Below are 20,571 nucleotides of genomic sequence, written 5' to 3'. Positions count from 1 at the left end.
TCGGCTACTTCCCGGTTAGTCGGCAACTTTCAGGTCTACCGAGATGATGATACAAGATAAGCAGTGTTTCCTAGGCTTGGATATAAAGTTTAAATCGAATTTCTGTGCATTTTGGACTCGTGCAGTTTCATATATACCCATGCGCGCATTCACTGTTGGAATTTTCTGATCGTGTGAGTGGTAGTATGTTGATTTTCGTTGGCCGTTTGATCAATAATACCAACATTAATCCATTGACCATGATCGCCCGGAGGATCAGAGCTTTGCGCATCGCACGAAATGTGCATAAGAATGTTACAGGGGGGACTTTGTGGCCTAGGCTAGGAAATCAAAGCGCATCTTCGCAAATTACTCAACGGAGAGTGAGTACAGAATAACCTCATGATTGGATTGCGATAGTAATTATGCCTATCAGTTATATTCTGCTGCTTCCCTGAGAAACTCGTCAGACTATATAGATGGCTTGTATCATAGTTGGTGTCAGGATCCGGCATCTGTTGATGAATCTTGGCAAAAATATTTCCATGCCATTGAACAAGATCTACCAACACCCAAATTTTCAAATGCATCCAGGCATTTTATACTGGGATTGGAACCACATCCGGAACCCCAGAAATGTACTCAAGCATCTTTTTCATCTGTGGCTTCCGACAATGGACACAAAGTTGAGCGCCTGATTGAAGCATATCGCAAGCATGGTCACAAAAAAGCGAAAACAAACCCTCTGGATCTTCCAAACAAAAGATTCGAGCCTCCAGAAGAACTCCAACCCGAGTTTTACGGTTTCAGTGATGTCGACCTAGAATGCAGCGTCGCTCTTGGACCAACAATTTTACCCCATCTTTCTCCTGAGAGCAGTGAGCCAATGACTATTCGTGAAATTATTGGAAGCTGCGAAAGCATATACTGCAACTCAATTGGAGCCGAGTACGATCATGTTTCTACACGCAAAGAACGTGAGTGGATCCGCCAGCGTCTGGAGACAAAAGGTTCGTATCAAATCTCTCTTGAAGAGAAGAAGCGGATCCTCGATACGCTTGTATCGACGACTGTCTTTGAAGAGTTCTTGTCAGCCAAATTCCCTAATGCGAAAAGGTTCAGTATTGAGGGTATTGAAAACCAAGTGCCGGCCTTGGAAGCAATAATTGACGCTAGCGCTGAAAATGGCGTTCAGGATATTGTGTTTCCATGCTGTCATCGAGGCAAGTTGAACGTTCTTAGCAACATTGGGCGAAAGCCGAATGAGTTGATCTTCAGCGAGTTCTCTCTTGAGTCTGAATCGCGACACAACATTCCCGGAGACGTCAAGTATCACCTTGGCATTAACTACGAGCGCAAAACACCGACTGGAAAAAGGTCAATCTCTCGATTCTTCCAAATCCATCTCACCTCGAGTCTCAGAACACGCTTGGCCAGGGAATGGCTCGAGCTGTTCAGCATCAAAAAGGCGGAGATAGATCATCCACAATGGTCTTGAACAGCCATACCGACGCTTCCTTCTCAGGTCAGGGTGTAATTTATGAAACTATGGGTCTGTCAGGGTTGAAATTTTATGAGACTGGTGGAACGGTTCATTTGATCATAAACAACCAAGTCGGTTTCACCACGGACGCCGAGTCTGCGCGGTCATCGCCTTATGCCTCGGACATTGCGAAAACCATAGATGCCCCTGTTTTCCATGTCAATGCTGACGATGTGGAAGCTTCAGTCTTTGTTTGTAAATTGGCAGCTGATTATCGTGCCCAGTTTGGAAAGGACTGCTGGGTTGACATGATCTGCTATCGAAAGCATGGCCATAATGAGATGGATCAACCTTTCTTCACCCAGCCTTTGATGTACGAACAAATCAAGAACAAAACACCTCATTTGGAGCTTTATGTTCAAAGGCTGAGTCAAGACGGACTTGTGACTTTTGAAGAGGTGAAGAAAATGAAAGAAAGGGTCTGGAGAGAACTGACGGAGAGTCTGGAAAATAGCAATTCTCCACAAGCTATTGATCGCGAATATCTTATGGAACCGTGGGGGGATATGAAGAGTCCCTCAGAGGTTTCCCAACAAATTCTTCCCGAAAAGTCAACAGCGATCACGCAAGGCGCGATAGATTCTGTTGCACGGGAACTGGGAGTTCCGGCAAATCCATTTGAAGTCCACAGCAGTTTGAAGCGCATTCTTAAGAAGCGACAGCAGAGCCTGGTTGAAGGTCAGGATATAGACTGGGCTACTGCCGAGGCTCTAGCTATGGGTAGTCTATGTCTGGAAGGGAATCATGTCCGCATCTCCGGTCAAGACGTTGAGCGTGGTACTTTCTCTCAACGACATGCCGTGCTGCATGACCAGAAGACCGGCTCAAAATACATACCCCTCAACAATCTTGACGATTCACAAGCCGAATTTACCATCGGTAACTCTTCGCTGAGTGAGTACGGCGTAATGGGATTTGATTACGGCTATTCTTGCATGTATCCCGACGCATTAGTAATGTGGGAGGCCCAGTTTGGAGACTTTGCCAATAATGCTCAGTGCATCATTGATCAGTTTATCTCTTCTGCTGAGAGCAAATGGCTTCTCAGAAGTGGCTTAGTTTTATCTTTGCCGCATGGGTTTGATGGACAAGGATCAGAGCACTCCTCGGCTCGCATGGAACGCTTTTTGCAACTATGTAGTGAGGACGGTCGCAACTTTCCGACAGCCCAGCAAGTTGAACGAAAGTATCAAGACGCCAATATGCAAGTAGTCTACATGACCACACCATCCAATCTCTTCCATGTTTTGAGACGACAAGTGCATCGCGAATTCCGAAAACGTGAGTGGGCTCTTCCCTTCTGGGTAGTAGGAAACTAACACTCCTCTCACTTGCAGCCTTGATTTTACTTTTTTCAAAATCACTTCTCCGAAATTCATTGGTCAAGTCTTCTGCTGCCGACTTCATCGGAGACACTCGATTCCAGCCGCTCATTGCAGATTCGGCAATCGGCAATTCAATTAACAAGCCATCCGAGATCAAGAGAATAATCTACTGCAGCGGACAGGTATATTTCACGCTCTCCAAATATCGTGATACATATGGAGTTACAGATACCGCCATCACCCGTCTTGAAGAGTTATATCCTTTCCCTTGGCAGGAAGTGAATGACGATCTTGCCCAATACCCCAATGTGACAGATGTAGTCTGGTGTCAGGAAGAGCCGTTGAACGGTGGGCCGTGGGAGTTTGTAAGACAGCGACTGGAAACCGTTTTTGATAATATGGACGCACACAAGGGTCTCGGAGTGCGATATGCAGGTCGAAATGCTACCCCAAGCGTTGCAACGGGATTTGCGAAGGAGCATCGAGCACAGGAGGCAGCTTTATTGAGAGAAGCTTTTCAAGTCTCATGAGGGCTATTCCTAAATATTTCAGTTGTGAGCTCCTATCAATAGCTATGACAAAAATAGCAAAGCGAAGACAAGGAATATTATATCTGCGCGACTTGAAACGTAATCGAGGCAATATGGATGTGGGGGCGGCCCTCGGGTATCCCGATCTCGGGACTCTGTACCGAGTCCTATGCGATAAATTTTGAAAAAATAATTGAGATAGATTGAAAAAAAAAATTTACATTTTAGTGGTAGTTTTCTGCCAAAAAGAACGTGGACCTACTCAGCAGGTGCAAGGTACAAGAGTAAAGAAAATTTGCCGCAGCGAGAACTTCCAAGGTTGAATATCTTTGAATATATTTTCTTATTTTGTGAAGCTTGGAATCTAAACATACTACCCATCTGGGTTATATATGTTTCAATTTTTGACATCTAATAAGCCTGTATTCTATTTCTTGGTCTAAGTCTCCTTCAAATCAATCCAGAAAAGATTCCGCCTATTGTGTTCCTCAAGAAGAATTCGAGTTGTCAGCACAAGAGAAAGCAGAGGATCCACCAGACTCATCGTATGATTGCTTTATCCCAACCACGCAAGCATAGGTACCTGCGATGGTGAAGAAAGATCCAAGAATGATAACAAAAATACTCCAACAGACCATAGGGAGCCAAAACTTTGAGCTTTTTCTACCTTTGCTCCAGTTGTCATATAGCCACATTCCGCCCATTGGCTGGAAGCACATAAGCGTTCCAAGCAAGGCTCCAATAAGAGAAACCAAGGAGTCAAAGACAGGGATGGTACTGGCAATTATGTAGGCGATAACAATGATGCTCAGGGTACAACTCAACCAGCAAGCCCAGTGCTTTACTGTGTTGCTGTTCAAATGTCGTGAGCCTCGAAGAAGGTGAACGAAAATGTACTTTGCTGGGATCTTAAATCAAAGGGAAGTACAGATTAGCAAATCTCAAATGAGCAATTCCGAACGAGAGAGAAAAAATACGCACATGAGAGACAATTGTTGTGGTGACAATCAAGCCTGGAAGGGCAAAGCCATAAGCAATTTTCTTAACAGTTCCGCCTGCGGACCCGAGAGCAGGCGATGAAACGTAAGAGCCACAATAATAGTAAACCACTCCGCCGATAATGGCGTAGACGATAGTCACACCAGCCTGGCAAAATAGTAGGGCAGATGTGTATTGACGAGGATTGCGCATCTCGGATACAATGGCGAAAAACCCAGGGGTCCCTGAAAAGGCAAAGATAAGATTGCAAACAGCCGTCATACCCTGCGTGAAACTAGGGTTTCCCACAACCTTCCAGTCCGATACCCAGTCTGATCCGACTTCGGGCGCGGGAGCAGAAGCAGGGCGATCTTGAATTCCGACCGCGACGGTAACGATTATAACTGAACATTCGAGTTAGTATGTATGGTGTTGAGGATGTCGCGATTGAACAAACCAGATGTCAGAATACAAGGAAGTCCCACCCACGCAAGCCAAGTAATACGGCCAAGTGTTCGCACACTACAGCAAATTAATCCAAGGATAGCAGCCACAGCAGAGAAGGCAGCCGTACATGCGCCATGGGATGAAACTGCGTTCAACCCTATAGAAATTCCTAGAATACCGGAGCCACTGACAAATACCCAATCTATGTAATTGATAAGGTTAGTGTTGGTATTTCCTTGCATTGGATTAGAGAGGCAAACAGAGGCAGAATGCTAGTGACAGAATTACTCGACCGGGCTTCCCAAGCAGCAAGGCGCCTGCATCATCGATACCGTAGACTTCACGATGGTTAAGCTTGAAGACACCAATCATGTAGTCTGACCAGGTCGTAATACAGGCAATAGCCACCAGACAGATGACGCCTGGTACCATGCCCAGAGTATCAAAGGCTGCTGGTATCGCGAGTACGCCCAAGCCAATCTGAGTCTTCATCATGAGAATGACCGTTCCTAGAAATCCCACCTAGCGAAGAGTCAGAACTAGGATTTCCTGTACCCATACCTCTCTGTAAATATGCACATTGCGGTAGTTGGGACCATCTTCTGTGATCTCTCCAAAAACGACATCGTAGGCCGGGCCATTGCCATTCTGAGATGGCACAGGGCCAAGTTCTTTGTTATCGATTGAGTCGGGCATGGCTACGAGTTGAAGTGGGGAGAAAATGTTCCACTTCTCTTTTTTTCCCCCGTCAAAACAGGGCTACATGCCGAACTACTTATATCCGGCAAAGAAAACTCTATCCAATCATACGGATCCCCATTCAATTACAAAAGCCGGCTGTCACTGTGAGAATTTATGGGGTCAAACTATACAGGGCGCTCGGCGCGGGGCCCCGCACCCCGCAGCCGACAGTTGGAGCTGATGCGGGCGGGTTACCCCCGCGTGATCGGGTCTGACGGATTACATTGCAGTTACAGGTCCAGGGCTCGGGAAGTTTGATTATGGCTACCATTACCCCTGAGAACCCGAGAGGGCAAAAGAGAGAAGTCGGAGGATCCCGAGACTCTTTCTTTGGAACCGCAAGTATTTCATTCCACAAAAAAAGCCATCCATCCAGCAATTGTTGTACCAAATCCGTGCGCTATTTATCTGTCGCCTAAGACGTCTACTCTATATAAAGCTCTTCCAATGCAAGATATGAGGGGTTAAAATCATAATATTTCTCCTCTCCTTAGCCCACAGAAAAGCTGTTTGGAGACGTAGCAAGGCCCACTTATTCTGCAAACTGACGCCAACTCGCAGGATCTCCGACCATGTTCAAACCAAACACCGCATACCGCGTTCCCACAGCGGGACCAAGTTTGCAGACAGAACTCAATTTACCTTCCGTGAGCAGCAAAGGAACCCCCTCGGGCTATTTAACTGGAAGGCCCCAACGAAGATGTTGGGAAAGACTGGGGCCCCGCTTCGGCACCTAGCACGGCCCGTCAAATGAATGAAGCGTCTCGGGAAAGCCGAAACTATCCCAAGCGCCATTTCGGAATAGAAGTTTTGATTACTCTAAATTTCTTCTTCGTCGGTCGTATCATATGGAGAGAGCTCTCGTACAGCGGAGAGCATTCCAGGGGGTTACCACTATATCGGGTTCAAGTTGAAGCCACCTCGGCGGAAATTGAAAAGATGATGATCTTATTGGGCAGAGAAGTTCACGACCAACGAGCTAATTTTTTTTGCCTTGGCTCCTCATCGCTCCTCATCTTCGGATCCCATTTGGGTTCATCAAGTTTCGCAGGCAAGGCGCCGATAATATTGGTTTCGCGTGATGTAGTTGTGTTAAAGGGCGGTGATAAAGCAGGTGTCCTCGAAGATATGGTGGCGGTCTAAAGCCCTTAAAATTCACATAATCGCCATAGTCATGACTCATACCAGGTAGAGTAAAGATATTTTCAGGCCAGGTCCCACTTGAAATGATTGAAAAGTGGTGCTCATTTGACTTTTAATGTTATTTGAGGATTTACCTTTCTGTCTCGGATAGAACCCGATTTGGCTGGCCTCGGATTCTGCGAATCCAAGATACAAGAGTTTGGAGTGCAGTTCGAACTCAAATTCTCAGAACGACCTTCGCACTTACTGGAGAGATTATAACTACAAACATCAACTACGGTCGCGAGTTGCACAAACCTGGAATCATTTGGGTCGACGTCAAAGCTGCCATCAGTTTGATCGATAGCAACAACGACGCTTGGGTGATTGATTCGGCGGCAGATTTACCGAGGACTAGATCGAGAAATTTTAGATGGAGACAATCGAAGGTGACTTGATAGGCCTCGCAAAACTCGAAAATCTTCTACATTCGGACAAGGCACAAAAAGTGAGTTATTGATGATGGTAAGAAGCTCATGACACCAATCAGCCGGACAATGACAAGGCAAAGATGTATCGATCCGCAGGACCCTGTATAAAGACCGGACCTGAGTAAATAACATTCGAAAAGAAATATCAATGAAACCTCCGACGGTTTATATTGCTTTTTTCAAATTTCTTGTCATGAAACCCTTAAAACACGATCTATTCCCACGTGTGGACGGGAAGTCCCTTTGATTGGTACGGCAAATTGAAAACTACGGCAGAGCGGATACCGTGGAGATTGCATTGTCCGAGCGCATTTCTTTCTTGATATCATCGCCAACCAATTGTTCCTAGCACAGGAGCCCGGTATAAGGTCCCATTAGCTGCAAGGATTTTTTGAGTTCTTCTAGAATCACAGACAAGCTTTGAGCTCTTGTATATCAGACAGGCAACAGCATAGCGCACTGCGCAAGAAACCTGTCAGGACTCTGGGGTGACATACATGTTGAGAGTCTCCAGGATCTCGTATTTTATATGTATATAAGCCTAACCAAGAATAAATTTATCCAGATTCAGCGGTTTCGAGCACTTGAATCTTCTTGCTTGCAACATGTCTACCATGTCTCGCACTGTCTTGGCTTTAGGCCTTGCCCTCAGCGCCTCCGCCGCTAAGAACTCCATTGTGGCCCCGACTGGCGCGGAAACGCTCACTGTTGCTCTTCTTGGAGGTACGAGAAGATGATGATGGTCTTTTGTGTTGCTGTGTGGAGAAAGGGCTCACCAGGATTGTATTCAATAGACTATGGCTGGACCGGTTGGCAGCCTTTGCCATTAGACTTCTGCAACACTGCCACGCCCAAGCTCCAGGCTGCAGGTGTAGAGATTCCTCGCGCTCTGCAAAATGACTGCGATGCCGGCGACCGCCAGGCAATCAGCAATGCTACAATCGAAGAAAGTCAGTTTCCCCCTACATATCATGAAATATGGATCTACCCAATCGCGTATGCTGAAAGTTCCAAACAGCTCGTACCGCCCGGTATATCGAGAAGGTCTGTCTCCAAAAGAACTGCTCTGCCTTCATTTCAGTTGGCGACAACTTTTACGACAGTGGCGTCGACTTCACCTCGGAAGGCATTCAGCGCTTCTACGAAGGGTGGGCCGACATGTACGTTGGCGAAGCCTTCGACGGCAAACCCTGGTACCAGGCATTAGGTAACCACGATATCGTCGCTGGGCAGGCCGGTGTCGACTTCCAAACTCGCATTGCCCCCTTGATGGAGGACCGATGGTACTTTGGCAATGACAACCTACCCTATTACACCTACGACTTAACCGGATCCAACTGGAGCGCGACCTTCGTGGTTGTCGACTCCGACTGCTTCATCAACAAATATCAGGATAACAGCTCTGTCTATAACACCGACTACGTCATTTCGTGCCACAAAGATACCAACACGCAAGTTGAGTTCCTGCGCAAGTCATTCGCCGAGTCCGATGCCACCTGGAAGATTCTGCAAATTCACCATGGATACATCTCTTCCTCGTCCAACTATACCGAGCTCCAGCCACTTATTGATGTCGTTCGTGAAAATAACGGGGTGGTTGTTAATGGCCACGATCACTGCATGGCACACTACCAGTATCAGGGAATGGACTTTGTTCTGACTGGTGGTGCTGGCTACGCTGAGGCCGGTGACTGCAACTACGGTGTCCCTCTCGGGCCCTATGCTAAATGGCTTGGTGCTGATGCCATGCAGGCAGCTAACGGCTTTGTCACTTTGGATATCAGTTATGAATCTTTGAACTTCGAGTACTACGCTCGTGACATGAAGCTCAAGGGCGCTGATTACTACCCCGTCAAGAACGATATGAAACCATCATACAACTTTAGCGTTACCAAGCATGCCGCCAAGGGCAGCCACTAAAAATGAGATGCTAAGAAGGAACTTGGAATGCAAAAGTTTTTAATAAGCAATGCTTGAGCTTACTAGGACTACGACGAGTTCTTGATATACCTGCTTGGCTGTACAATGCACACTTTACAAGACGTCGTCATCCTTGACTATATCGCCTTATAATTAGCACTAGATATGCAGTAACAGTATTAATGTAACTAAAATTTGAGGAATCGAGAATGGACTGTATTATTAACTAAGTACTTTGAGCGTCTCCGAGTGATTGGAGACCATGATGGAATACACACCACCAAAAGACTAGCTGGTCGGTGATTACCAGCCAGAGTCCATCATCAGGGTCCATACTTGTAGAAGCAGGTGGTTCACCAGCCAAATCAGTCAATTTTTTGACAGATCGACAATCGCGGACAACAGGCTCCGCCATTTCCAGAAAAAGTTCGTCAACTTCACCCCAGTCCCATCCTTTCATTTCTTTCAAACCCCTTTCAACTCGTGATTCGTGACTTTCTACGGTTTCTGCATCGACAATCGAACGAGGTGTATCTGGCGGTAGATCATGGAGAATATACCACCCGATAAAGGTAATCAGATCTCTTTCCACTTTGCGCCGGCTAACATTGGCAATTGGCAGTCGAAGAAGATATCGGAACAATGACGGCATGTATCGCAGAGGCTTGGGCGACAAAAGATAGAGATGGCTATCGACGATAGAATGAACTTGAATAGTCTCTTCAAGAGATAACCCAATCAGGGAGAGAGGAAGAAGATGAAGATGCCGCCACCCATCTCCGTCGAGGCCGTAAGGTACTTTTGCTTTGGACTGTTGGGGTACTTCTGTATACGATTGTAGCCATACCGTGAACATGCTGGAATCTTTTGGGCTCGACATTTTGCCAGAAGCAAAGGGTATGCGCGAGTTGTAGATGTGTTATCAGTGGGAGGAAGAGATGAGGGCCTGTCAATTAGGATGATTGAGAGAGGTGTAGCTCGAGTCCCTGACATTGAATGAGAGCAATATACGAGCACCTAAGAGTTCTTCTTCTCTTACTCTTTTGAGGTAATTCAGCCACCAGTTTAGTAGACATGCAATACTCCATATTCCTAAAGTTTTCCTCAAAATCTACACAAATGCTGAAAACATCTACGACCCGAGGTCAGTAAAGTATATATGCCTAGACTTATACTAGTGCTAACCGCCTCGTGAACAAAGTATAACGCATCCCAATCACTGCCTGGGCACCTTGAAGTTATTGGCCGTCAACCGGATAGTAGATTCCCATCATATACTCCGACCCTACCTATCATATTCATACACAGAGTCATAAACCAATAGACACCATAAACATCCACCAAATAATCCAAAATGCACAAAATGTTTATTTCGAGGATAAAAATTAGCTTTGCGCGTGACCAATACACCAATGAAGCGGTCCTGATATCTAAGTGGATCGACTTGTTTACCCCGCAAGCGCAATGAATAACGGTTTTCTTGCTTCCTTGTTTTTTTTTGTCCAACGTCACGTCACGTCTTGCCACTGGTCCACGAAGCATGATAAATCTTCAAAGATTTATTTTAACTCTTTACTTCTCCCGTACACATAAACTATTTATTCAGGGCTTGTGACTGCTTCTTATGTTGTCTGACAAGTCGAGGTGCTTTTATTAAAGCTGTTGCCTTACGAGACGAGGCTGGTTAATGAGATCACCACCTTCACCTGTGGTTTATGATGCTACGGTGATTGATCTAACCTACACATATGCTGGGAAGAAGACAAGTGGTAAATATTACTAACGAGAGACATTCAAACTTCTACGTTGTGGAAAAAGTGGTATGAGAAATTATATCATTCAGAAGATGGCAGACACCAAGATCAAGAGACCAGGGCAGAAATCATCTCTATATCAGGACGGTATCAACAGTCTTGGGTTTCATCTAGCTCAGTACTCAAGAACCTTCTTCCAGCTTTAACCACCCCTTCTGCTGCCCAGCTCACATCTCCAAGAGATACAAACAAACAAACAGGAAAACCAAGATAATCTAGAAAGAGGAACAACAACATGAAAAGAGAAGGGTTTGCTTGAGAAAAGCGCCAGAGCAGCAGCACACCAAACCATCTTTTTCTTCTATTTCTCGCGGAAATTTCATCAAGACGTTCGTGTATGCGTGTGAACAGGTATAAGTATACACCCAAAAGATCACAGGAAAATAAAAGCAATGGCAGATTTATCGCTTCCAATCAACAACGATAAGAAAAAGTTGAAACAATGCAGGTAGGTAATAGGGCCGAATCTATTTGGCCATCTTGGCAGGGGGAACGCCGACGCCGTTGACGTTGCGGAAGAAGAGCACACCCTGACTCTCACCCTTGGCACCCTCGTTGGGCTCGACCCACTGGCAGACACGGGCACTGGTCCACATGGCCTTGAAGAAACCAGTCCAGCCGGTCTGGGCCTCGGTGCGGTAGTGGCTACCCATCACGCCCTGGATGGCCTCGCTGGCCTCATCGGCGTTGTAGAAGGGGATGTTGCTGACATAGTGGTGCAGGACGTGGGTCTCGATGATGCCGTGGAAGATGTGACGACCGACGAAGCCGAAGTCACGATCGATGGTGGCAGCAGCGCCACGGGCGAAGTTCCAGACCTCAGGCTGGTAGTGGGGGAGGGTAGGGTCGGTGTGCTGCAGGAAGGTGATGGCAACTATAAGAAGGTATTGTTAGAGATGCTGATGCGTCTTGACCAAGCACATGGAAATCAAAAGGGAACTTACCCAGCCAGTGGTTAACCCACAGGTACGGGATACCGTACCAGACCAAAAGGTTGAGCCAGCCAAACTTGGAGCCGATGGTGTAAAGCAGGGAGCCAGTGAGGAAGAGACCGAGGTCACTCAGGGCAATCAGCTTGGCATCCTTGGCCTCGTACAGAGGGCTGTCAGGGTTGAAGTGGTTGACTCCACCGAACCATCCGTTGGCCTTGCCCTTACCGCGGCCCTCGGGCTGCTTGGTGTGGTTGTTGTGGCCAGTAACGTTGATGATCAGGTACAGGGGCCATCCGAAGAGCTGCTGAAGGAGCAGGTTGGAGGCAGTCACGATGGGGGTATCCTCCATCAGCTCGCCGACCTCGTGAAGGGTCTTGCCAACACGGGTAGCGTAATCGCTGCGAGTCTTGGGGACGAACACCATGTCACGGGCAAGGTTACCAGTGGCCTTGTGGTGCTTTCCGTGGGAGATCTTCCAGGAGAAGTAAGGGACGAGCAGCAGAGAGTGGCAGAACCAACCGACAGTGTCGTTCAGGACCTTGGAGGGAGAGAAAGCCTGGTGACCACACTCGTGGGCCAAGACCCAAACACCGGTACCGACCAGACCCTGGACAATGGTATAAAGAGTCCACAGAGCCACGCGAGCGGGCATCAGAGGCACAGTCTCGGGGGTGACATAGTTGTGGAAGACATAGAAGATGGTTGCCAGAATGGCAAAGTCACGGAAGACATAGTATAAACTGGTGATCGCGGAACGCTGGAAGCAGTGCGCGGGGATAGCGTCACGGATCTGCTTGATGGTGAAGTCGGGGATCTTGAACTCATTGCCATAGGTATCCAGCATCTTGGAGTTGGTCTTCTCCTGGTCCGAACCCAAGGAGGACAGTGAAGTCGACGAAGGGGACTGGCGAGGGCTGTCGAAGGGCGAAGCAGCCTCTGAGCTGGGGACCGAGGACTCGGTGGGGTTGCGACGAAGCGCATTGCGCTTGGCGGAAACAGCAGTGGACGCCATGACGAGGTATTATGCAAAAAGACGAGAAATATAACGAGCAAAGTCTATTGCCGATTCTTTTATGTTCGTGTCGGGAGGGTTGAGATACTCCAATTCCAATGACAACAAGGAAACCCGAAGTGTTGGGGAGGGAGGACGGGGAGAAGTTTGTGCTGGAGCAAATCCAAGCTCTACAACCTCGCAAATCTGTTCGAAGTGGGGGCAGAGGGTCAGTTCATTGAGATCGGACAGGCCGATAGAGAAGGTCAACAACTTACGAAGGAGAGAAAGCACTGAGTTTTCCTTTGCGGTTACACAGGAAGGAGAAGGGAACCTTGACGAGAAAAAAGAAGAGGTCAAGGAGCGGTGGAGCTGCTGACACAAGGTAACCCCGTGAGTATAAGAGAAAAAACGCGAGGAAAAGAAGATCGACTCTGGAGCCAAATGGTTCACGCAAACAGAAAAAGTAAAAAAAAAAAAAAAAAGAAAACCATTAAAACACTAAAACACTAACAAAAAGGGACTGAAGCTGGGGGGTCCATGGACCACTGTGTAATTTTCAGTACATATGGTACAATCAGTGTTTATGTACCGTCTTATCATCCCCTAAACGCACCAAAAGTGTCCGGACGAGCATGTATTAAATGTAATTTAAATTTGCAAAAATACCTCAAAATCCCACCTCCACTTTCGCCCCCTTATCCTTGTCCATCCTCCATCTCCATCTCCATCAATCTATCTCCACCTCTTGATTGACTGATTTCTACAAACTACAACAAATACCGACTTTTTTCACAAGATAATCCAGAACAGAACAGCCCCCAAATTACCGTCCAAGTCCTCCTGCATGAACTTCCACCCGATCGTGCGTCAACCCACTGTCCGTATCAGTAGATCCAAGCGCGACCAACAAATTAAAGATGTGTGAAAAATACTCGGCCCCACCGAGTGGTTCTTCAGGTCCTGGGGATTTCCACCTGGAAAACCTATAGAATGGCTTCTGTGGCGACCCGATCGAACCCAAACCTAATTGGGTTCTCAACATTTACCCGGAGCGGAGCGGAGTATACAGTCCTTGGTATAGTATTTGCGTTCCCTCCTTTCTTCCATATAATATATACAATGTTATACAAATTTAATAACTAATGCCTTATTTATCTTATCTACTTAACTTGAAAATACTCTCTGTCTGGTATTTTGTTTCAAAATACACAGATTGGTCCTCACATCACATGCAGGCCTAGGTCCATGCGATCGACCTCGGCGGGTCATTTTCGTGCTCACCCAGACCCAGACCTACTGGACTATATCGCGCTGCGGATTGGTCCACGCCGCGCTGGTGGCAATTGGCATGCGTGCCGGCATGTGATGGAGAATGTTTTGATGGAGAATGACAGACTGGGGTATAGATTTGCAATATCACGGACTCGGGTATGTATTTCAGCTTTAACCACCCAGTTGCCCAGGTGGTAGGTTATACAGTACATAAAACAGTGTGGCTTTTGCTACGGAGTATAAGTATATCGACTTTTAGTTGTACTACTATGGCTACTCCTAGTATAATAGTATGTATTTCCCAACAAGTCCATCTCCTGGTCTCTCCTCCGCAAACCATACGATTCCACTTAATTATAATATATTAATGGCATGATCCTACAATCAACACCTCTTTCCCATTGTACATTCGTGTGGCGGTCACTTCTCCCCCTTCCCCTGTTGTTGGGCCGTGGGGCCCGCCGAGATTTTTTTTTGTTGAGGAGCTCCCCCCACCAATCAGCGTGCCCCCACTCCTGTCATTTTGCAAAACTCAAAACACTCGCAGCGCTGCGATAATACTCCAGGGCTACTGTACTTAGTCCACAGAGTAACCTGATTATCTCTAGTCTGCGGAGTACTGTGGATGGCTGAGATCGCCATGTTATTTAGATTGATTGTGATTAGTCTACGAAGTGTAGTCCTCAATAATGAAAAAAAAAAATATTGAAATTTCTTAGTCTGTAAGATGGCCGGGGCCATTATGAACTTGGGGTGGACCCGTGCGTACACTGTACAATACGTATTCATCACTCGTAGATCTATACACTTATCTAGCTCAGGCTATAGGCTCAAGACCTGCATCGCCACCGCATCATGAGATGAGAAGAAGAAACAAAAAAGGAAATACAAAACAAAGAGGAATAGAAATCACCCTCCATTACTCCGTACATCTGTAACAGCATTTAGTGTACCTCCCCTCGTCGCTCAGAGTCCACCAGCCACGATGCCCCGCCCGAACTGCCCGAGGCGCTGAGGCTGACTGTGGTCTTCCGCAGATCAGGTAACACAAGGATTGTTTCGCCATGATTCCGATAATCCACTTCGCAGGGAATAGGGTGTCGCGGGACAGGCCCCGCCGGAGCTACAGAGGAATCAGTCCTAGTTGGCTCGGAAGGAGGCTGCAAATGAGATGGCGTAAATGTGCGAATTTCTAGTCCGGGTAGAAGTAAGTGGCCTGGTTTCTGGGGAAGAAGCAGAACAGTAAATTTGGTGACTTCCCCATCTTGTGCTAGGAAGTTACCGCGCCGGCGACCACCCAGGAGCCAGAGGTCTGGATTGGCGTGTAACTCGTACGAGCATTCGAGGGGTTGTCCGGCATGTTCCTGGTTTGTGGGGGTGCACCAGCGGCGTGTGTGGCGGAGGGTTAGCTCAGCGGTGATCATCTGGCCTACTGCTGTGTGGGAGGTGCCATCGGCGAATACATCGAGGGCGGGTTGAAGTTGTAGCTCCGCTGTGTGAACCACTTGGATCTCGGGAATGTCGACAGGGATCACGATGGAGCGGTGGGGAATGCTGGGATCCGATGGAAGATGGATAATGGGGGTTTTCTGTAACAAGGAAGGAAAAGTTAGTTTAGTATGAATATAATACTCGATTAGATCAACACATCTGTAGCAAATCAACTTACCTCGTGCCATGCCGTCAGCCACTCTCGCACCTCCTCTGTACTTTCTTTGAGTCCGCCCAACAATTCATCCCATCGAATACTTTGATACGGCAACATCTCTAGCTCTCGCAAAAGGCCAATGACCTCCATATCAGCAGTAGATAGTTGATTCCGGAAACGGCCGACAATATGTGACGTGAGGAGGGCTGCATATTGGCTGTATGGGCTAGACTCAATGGCTGCGGTGAATGATTTCTCAATCGCGTCAAGGCATTCATCATCCACACAGGTGAAATCAACACGCAGGCGTAGGTTGTTTTTCCCCGCTGGGGTGGGTTTGACAGTGCTTCCCAGTGGGCAAATCTTGTAAAGCAGAGAAGCGGGTTGTTTAGGGAAAACATCCAAAGTAACGGGGCCTGTGATACTAGATTGCACCTCATAGGCCTCTGAACTGGGCAAGCTGCAGTTGGTGATGCGGAGAGGGATCAGCATAGCGGGGCTAACTGTGAATCGCGAGAATAGCATTTCGTCTTTGAAGATGTCCTGCACGTTGACCGATATTGGAAGCGTGGCAACAATGCTATGCACGGCCGTAAAAGCAAATCGGCCTTGTTCGGTCTCATATCCAACCTCTACCCGGGCAGATAGACTGTTCAAGGCCTCCTCGGCGGTGTAGGGGATCCGTAATCGAACAAACGACTGGGTAGGCAGTTTGGTGAACTCGATTGTTCCCGAATCGTTGTTTGCGGTAATATCTAGTTCACCTTCTACAACCTCTGCCTCTGAGATGCGAAGCCGAAGTCCTGCTGTTGCCGGTCGGACGCGCAGTGTGCCACTCGTTATATCGTTGCGCCCGCTGTTGAGTTCCAGCTCAAGGGTGCGCATAGCCTCAAGATTGATCAGATGCGGGGACACGATCTTTGCTTGCAGCCCATTGGGAGGGGGGTAACAGAAGACGTATGGTCGATTGTCTGTATCGGCTGCATCATCTGCTTCCCGGAAACCAATCGGAAGGGAAGAGTTCTGGTTACTGTTGAATGCGAAAACAAGGTTCCCAGATTTCATCTCAAGGCGATCCACGAGATATTTGCCTTGGAGAGTAGTCTGTTGGAATAATTAGCTAAAGAGTCCCATATAAAAAAAATTAAAAATTAAAAATTAAAAGCAGCGGACCTACCGAAGAGTCGATGAGGATATTGGTCTTTGTTGACTTAATCACAAAATCGGTTGATTTCTCAATCCAATGCTCCCCATTCTGGGATGAGCCAGCGCTGACCAGCCTGACTTTGATTGAATTGATTTTGATTTCAGGACCCAGAAGAAAGCGCAATGTCATCTGAATCTGGAACCCGTCCTTGGAATCATATAACCGGATGGCAGGATCAACGTGCAGGTCGGCAAAGAAGTCAAACAAAGAGGTAGTGACATCCTTTTGTAAATTTTCCAAGCCCTGGTAGAGATCAGAAACATACTCTGAAAGTTGCTCCTGATCCAATACTGATTTTGGCGTAGATAATGCCCTCTGTCGATCCGAAAGTTGGGATTGAGAGTACATGGAAAATTTGGATAGTAATCGTAGCATCATGCGAACATAGTCTTCGTTACGCTTGAGTTCCTTCAAACATCGGGCATAGAGCTCGAGCATGCTGCCCTCGAGAACAACCCAAAGCTTGCTACCGTAAAACGGCGCCATTTGGTGAAAGTATGAGGCAGCCGTCTCGTAGTCAGCTTGGCGGAACCGTAGAATAGCAATATCAGCGAGTGCATGCTCCGTAGTGTTAGCGCGACTAGCCGCCATGTTATGGCAAATTATTTTATCTGTGAGATCTTCGTATAACGACAGGAACGAATCTTTGGATCCCAATCCTTGTTTCAATGCAGGCAGTTCGATGCCAATCAACGAACTCTGGAGCGCCTTCTTATCCTCTTGTGGCTTTGATTCGCTTTCGTCGTTCAGCGACACTTCCTCAAGGCCGCCAGCCTTGGAACGATGTGTATCATCAAAAAGGAGGCCCAGGTCAGTCCATTTTTCTGACCAGCCACGTCTTTTTGCAATTTCCTCAAGAGACCTACGGGCCAGCAAAAACAGGTCACCCCTTCCAGATGCCAATTGCTCGGATCCTGTCTTTTGAATAATGACAGGGGGTTGTTTGGGATGTTCCAGAGTCGAACGGCGCTGAAGGGAGCTTACATCAGACATGTCCTGCATAACTGGACGACCAGGACCAGCGATCAGGGAGCTTGTCCGACGTGGAGCTTGAGGACGATTGTCAATCGCCGGGCCACTAGGTCCAGAGCCCTGGGTGGCTTGCGTCACCGCATGAAGAGACGATTCGGGAATCGTAAGGCTGTCTGTGAAAGTTTGATCGAGAATCTGCAAAGAAGCTGAATATGCAAACGAAGACACTGTGTTGTTGATGAAATCTGCCTTGGCATCATTTTCCACACCCTCCAATCCGATCTCCAGGTCATAGCGAAGAGTGCGCGCGGCCAAGCTGATGAACTCTGTAGATCTGTCACAGATCTCATGCAGTAACATGAGGTCTGCAGGCTTTTTATCACGTGTAGCCGTTTCGTTTCCAATGACCGACGGAGCTCTTGCAGCTCGTAGGAGTAAGGTGAGTTGTCGAGAGAATATATAGTTGCGGAAGTTGAAGATGGATATATCGCTTCCCAAAATCATTTCACGGTATGGCATTTTGTTGGAGATTAGCGGGAAGTCGGCAGGCTGTATCTCTACTTGAGGTTTCTCCGTCTTGTCACTGTCGTCGGCCGGAGGCCCAGTTTCTAGTGCCTTTTTCGCTTGTTCTATCAATGACTTGCTGGAAGTCAAAAGTTCACCGCCGTGTTGCGTATTGCCTTGGATTTGATCACGGATGGTGGCATCCAAGCCGGCAGACAGCTCATCATACCCGACAAGCGCATCTTCGAAGAGACCAACGTTTTCAAATCCTCGCGCAAGACCCTCCTTGAGTATGAAAAAAGTACAAAAGTTCCAGCCAGGAAGACTTCGCTGTGAGTCCTTTTCCTTGATATCTTCTTCGTAGCGAGCCACGCGCAGGTCGAAGGAAGCCAGAATGCCATTCTTCATTTTGTCAATCAAGTCCTCGCGCTGCTCGGCCAGTTCAGGGGATTTGGCGGTTCCCTCTTTAGGCAGACGCAGCTGTGCCACACGATCCACGGCAGCTTTTGACGATGTATTGAAATCCGCCTTGATCTTCTCTAGCACTGTGGTTGTGCCCCGACCCCATTTCGAAGTGGACGCAGGCGCCTTCTCTGCACCCTCGCCATCTTGAACTACATGTAAAATGAGCCATTCAAAAGCATCATGCTTCTCCTGGGCACTGCCAGTCGCTTGCGAGCCTTGAGCCTTAATCCATTCGCGTACTGTTTTCCGCGCCGTGGCCTTGTAGGTATCGTTGTCGTCACAGCGGAGGAGGTAAATTTTCAGGTATGGAGTTTGTCGCAAGCCAGGAATCTGGTGTCGTCTGTGTGGGGCTGCACCGGCACCATCGCTGGACGATTTGGGTTCTGCGCTTTCGGCCTGCGCAGAGACAAATCCGATGCGGAGCGATTCGATCGACCGAACGGGGCGGGTGGGTGATTTCCAGTGGAGGTTCTTCAGGGGGAGCTTTGATTCGATTATAGGTTGGATTTGAGGAAAGAGACCGGATGGATCCGTATATTCAACTGTTTATTCGCACTCAGTAAGTATTACGATATTCAACTTTCCGATTGTTTTGGGAGGAACCTACCGGTCACATTGCTAGAGGCCTCCTGTGAAGGGTCCATGGTTCCCGGGCACAATTCGGGAGACAGCCAATGGCAATCAGAGCATGCCGGACTGGACAATACGGACTGCTGTACACCTGTATACCTCTTTGGTTAAATGTTGGAGCTGTCGAGTCGCGGGGTTTGTTGAAGTCAGGAAACCCCCGAGGCCAGCTATGGGGCCCACATCCACCGCATCTATGGGGCCAATGACGCTCTGTTGCTGGCAGTTTATGCCCTGAATATTCACCGCCCAACACACTATCAACAACTCAAGGAGTTTAAGCTTATGGTAAGCAATTCCTAGGTCCCTGGATTTGATTTGAATTATTTGATTTGTCCTATCTGTCCATCGGGCTGACCATGTATCAACACACATACTGCAATGTTTACTTGGGCGGCGCCAGGTGTGTAGGCCCTCGTCAACTCCATGGGCTTCAATCCTACCTACTATCTTAGAGGTATACCTTCGAGATATAGACTTTCTTTTTAAATGAGCTCACCATTCCAATCTAAAATACTGGGGGAAAAAACATTTATCCATTTGTCTTTTCATTTGTCTTTTCATTTGTCTTTCCACCCGTACATCCTCAAGCCACAGCACCCTGCTGTTCCGGATGACAGCGACGACGATCAGTCTCACGGTTATCGATGAAGCGCAACACGGGCGCCAGGGAAAGTAACAAGAATCTAGAGAACATCGGAGTCTTCGGTTAGGATCGGTTTTTGCAAGCGGCAGCAATTTTGGCGCGCATTTTGGCAGGGAAGGCAAGTCGAAATGCACGACAAACCATTAGATTTGACAGGAGTGACAAAGCTGCAGTGGAGGAGGTCAGCAATCAGTGGCAGACAGGATAACACTGGACTCATCTAGACGACTGCTGTCTTAGGGGCCTTCTTCGCGCCCTTTGCTGGATGACGCGTACCTCCAGTTAGAAAGGTTGTGGTTTTTATGTCGAGATAGATCAAATTGAAAGTAAGGAGAGGGGGTCTCTTATATAGTAGACCCGGCCATGTGATGCCACGTGGCACCAGGGCATCATGATGTCTATATAAGACATTGA

The 20,571-nt window shown here is 47.6% G+C and overlaps 6 protein-coding genes across 6 annotated transcripts; 2 read left to right on the top strand and 4 right to left on the bottom strand.

Annotated features, from left to right (window-relative positions):
• Positions 1 to 865: 865 nt before the first annotated feature.
• N7478_000570 (Dehydrogenase E1 component) lies at positions 866 to 3,377 on the top strand (the record flags this gene model as incomplete). Its single annotated transcript, XM_056916785.1, has 3 exons — positions 866 to 1,431; positions 1,482 to 2,803; positions 2,860 to 3,377. 3 exons carry the CDS (start codon positions 866 to 868, stop codon positions 3,375 to 3,377), a joined length of 2,406 nt encoding a protein of 801 aa, XP_056784665.1.
• Positions 3,378 to 3,865: 488 nt separating this feature from the next.
• Positions 3,866 to 5,498, bottom strand: N7478_000569 (uncharacterized protein; the record flags this gene model as incomplete). The annotated part of the gene is made up of 5 exons (XM_056916784.1): positions 3,866 to 4,285; positions 4,359 to 4,759; positions 4,813 to 5,004; positions 5,063 to 5,324; positions 5,364 to 5,498. The coding sequence occupies 5 exons, from the start codon at positions 5,496 to 5,498 to the stop codon at positions 3,866 to 3,868; spliced, it is 1,410 nt and encodes a 469-aa protein (XP_056784664.1).
• A 2,263-nt stretch (positions 5,499 to 7,761) lies between these two features.
• N7478_000568 (uncharacterized protein) lies at positions 7,762 to 9,076 on the top strand (the record flags this gene model as incomplete). Its single annotated transcript, XM_056916783.1, has 3 exons — positions 7,762 to 7,879; positions 7,951 to 8,106; positions 8,175 to 9,076. The coding sequence occupies 3 exons, from the start codon at positions 7,762 to 7,764 to the stop codon at positions 9,074 to 9,076; spliced, it is 1,176 nt and encodes a 391-aa protein (XP_056784663.1).
• A 226-nt stretch (positions 9,077 to 9,302) lies between these two features.
• On the bottom strand, positions 9,303 to 9,956 carry N7478_000567 (uncharacterized protein; the record flags this gene model as incomplete). Its single annotated transcript, XM_056916782.1, has 1 exon — positions 9,303 to 9,956. The coding sequence occupies one exon, from the start codon at positions 9,954 to 9,956 to the stop codon at positions 9,303 to 9,305; it is 654 nt and encodes a 217-aa protein (XP_056784662.1).
• Positions 9,957 to 11,357: 1,401 nt separating this feature from the next.
• N7478_000566 (oleate delta-12 desaturase odeA) lies at positions 11,358 to 12,834 on the bottom strand (the record flags this gene model as incomplete). The annotated part of the gene is made up of 2 exons (XM_056916781.1): positions 11,358 to 11,764; positions 11,835 to 12,834. 2 exons carry the CDS (start codon positions 12,832 to 12,834, stop codon positions 11,358 to 11,360), a joined length of 1,407 nt encoding a protein of 468 aa, XP_056784661.1.
• Positions 12,835 to 15,032: 2,198 nt separating this feature from the next.
• On the bottom strand, positions 15,033 to 19,528 carry N7478_000565 (putative TMEM1 family protein; the record flags this gene model as incomplete). Its single annotated transcript, XM_056916780.1, has 4 exons — positions 15,033 to 15,677; positions 15,758 to 16,840; positions 16,914 to 19,426; positions 19,492 to 19,528. The coding sequence occupies 4 exons, from the start codon at positions 19,526 to 19,528 to the stop codon at positions 15,033 to 15,035; spliced, it is 4,278 nt and encodes a 1,425-aa protein (XP_056784660.1).
• Between the last annotated feature and the right edge of the window lie 1,043 nt (positions 19,529 to 20,571).

This window comes from Penicillium angulare, assembly GCF_028827245.1.
Source record: "Penicillium angulare strain IBT 27051 chromosome Unknown utg000001l_segment0_segment0, whole genome shotgun sequence".
NCBI lineage: Eukaryota > Fungi > Ascomycota > Eurotiomycetes > Eurotiales > Aspergillaceae > Penicillium > Penicillium angulare.
The sequence above is the reverse complement of the archived record's forward strand: the minus strand, read 5'-3'. Positions and strand labels throughout refer to the sequence as shown.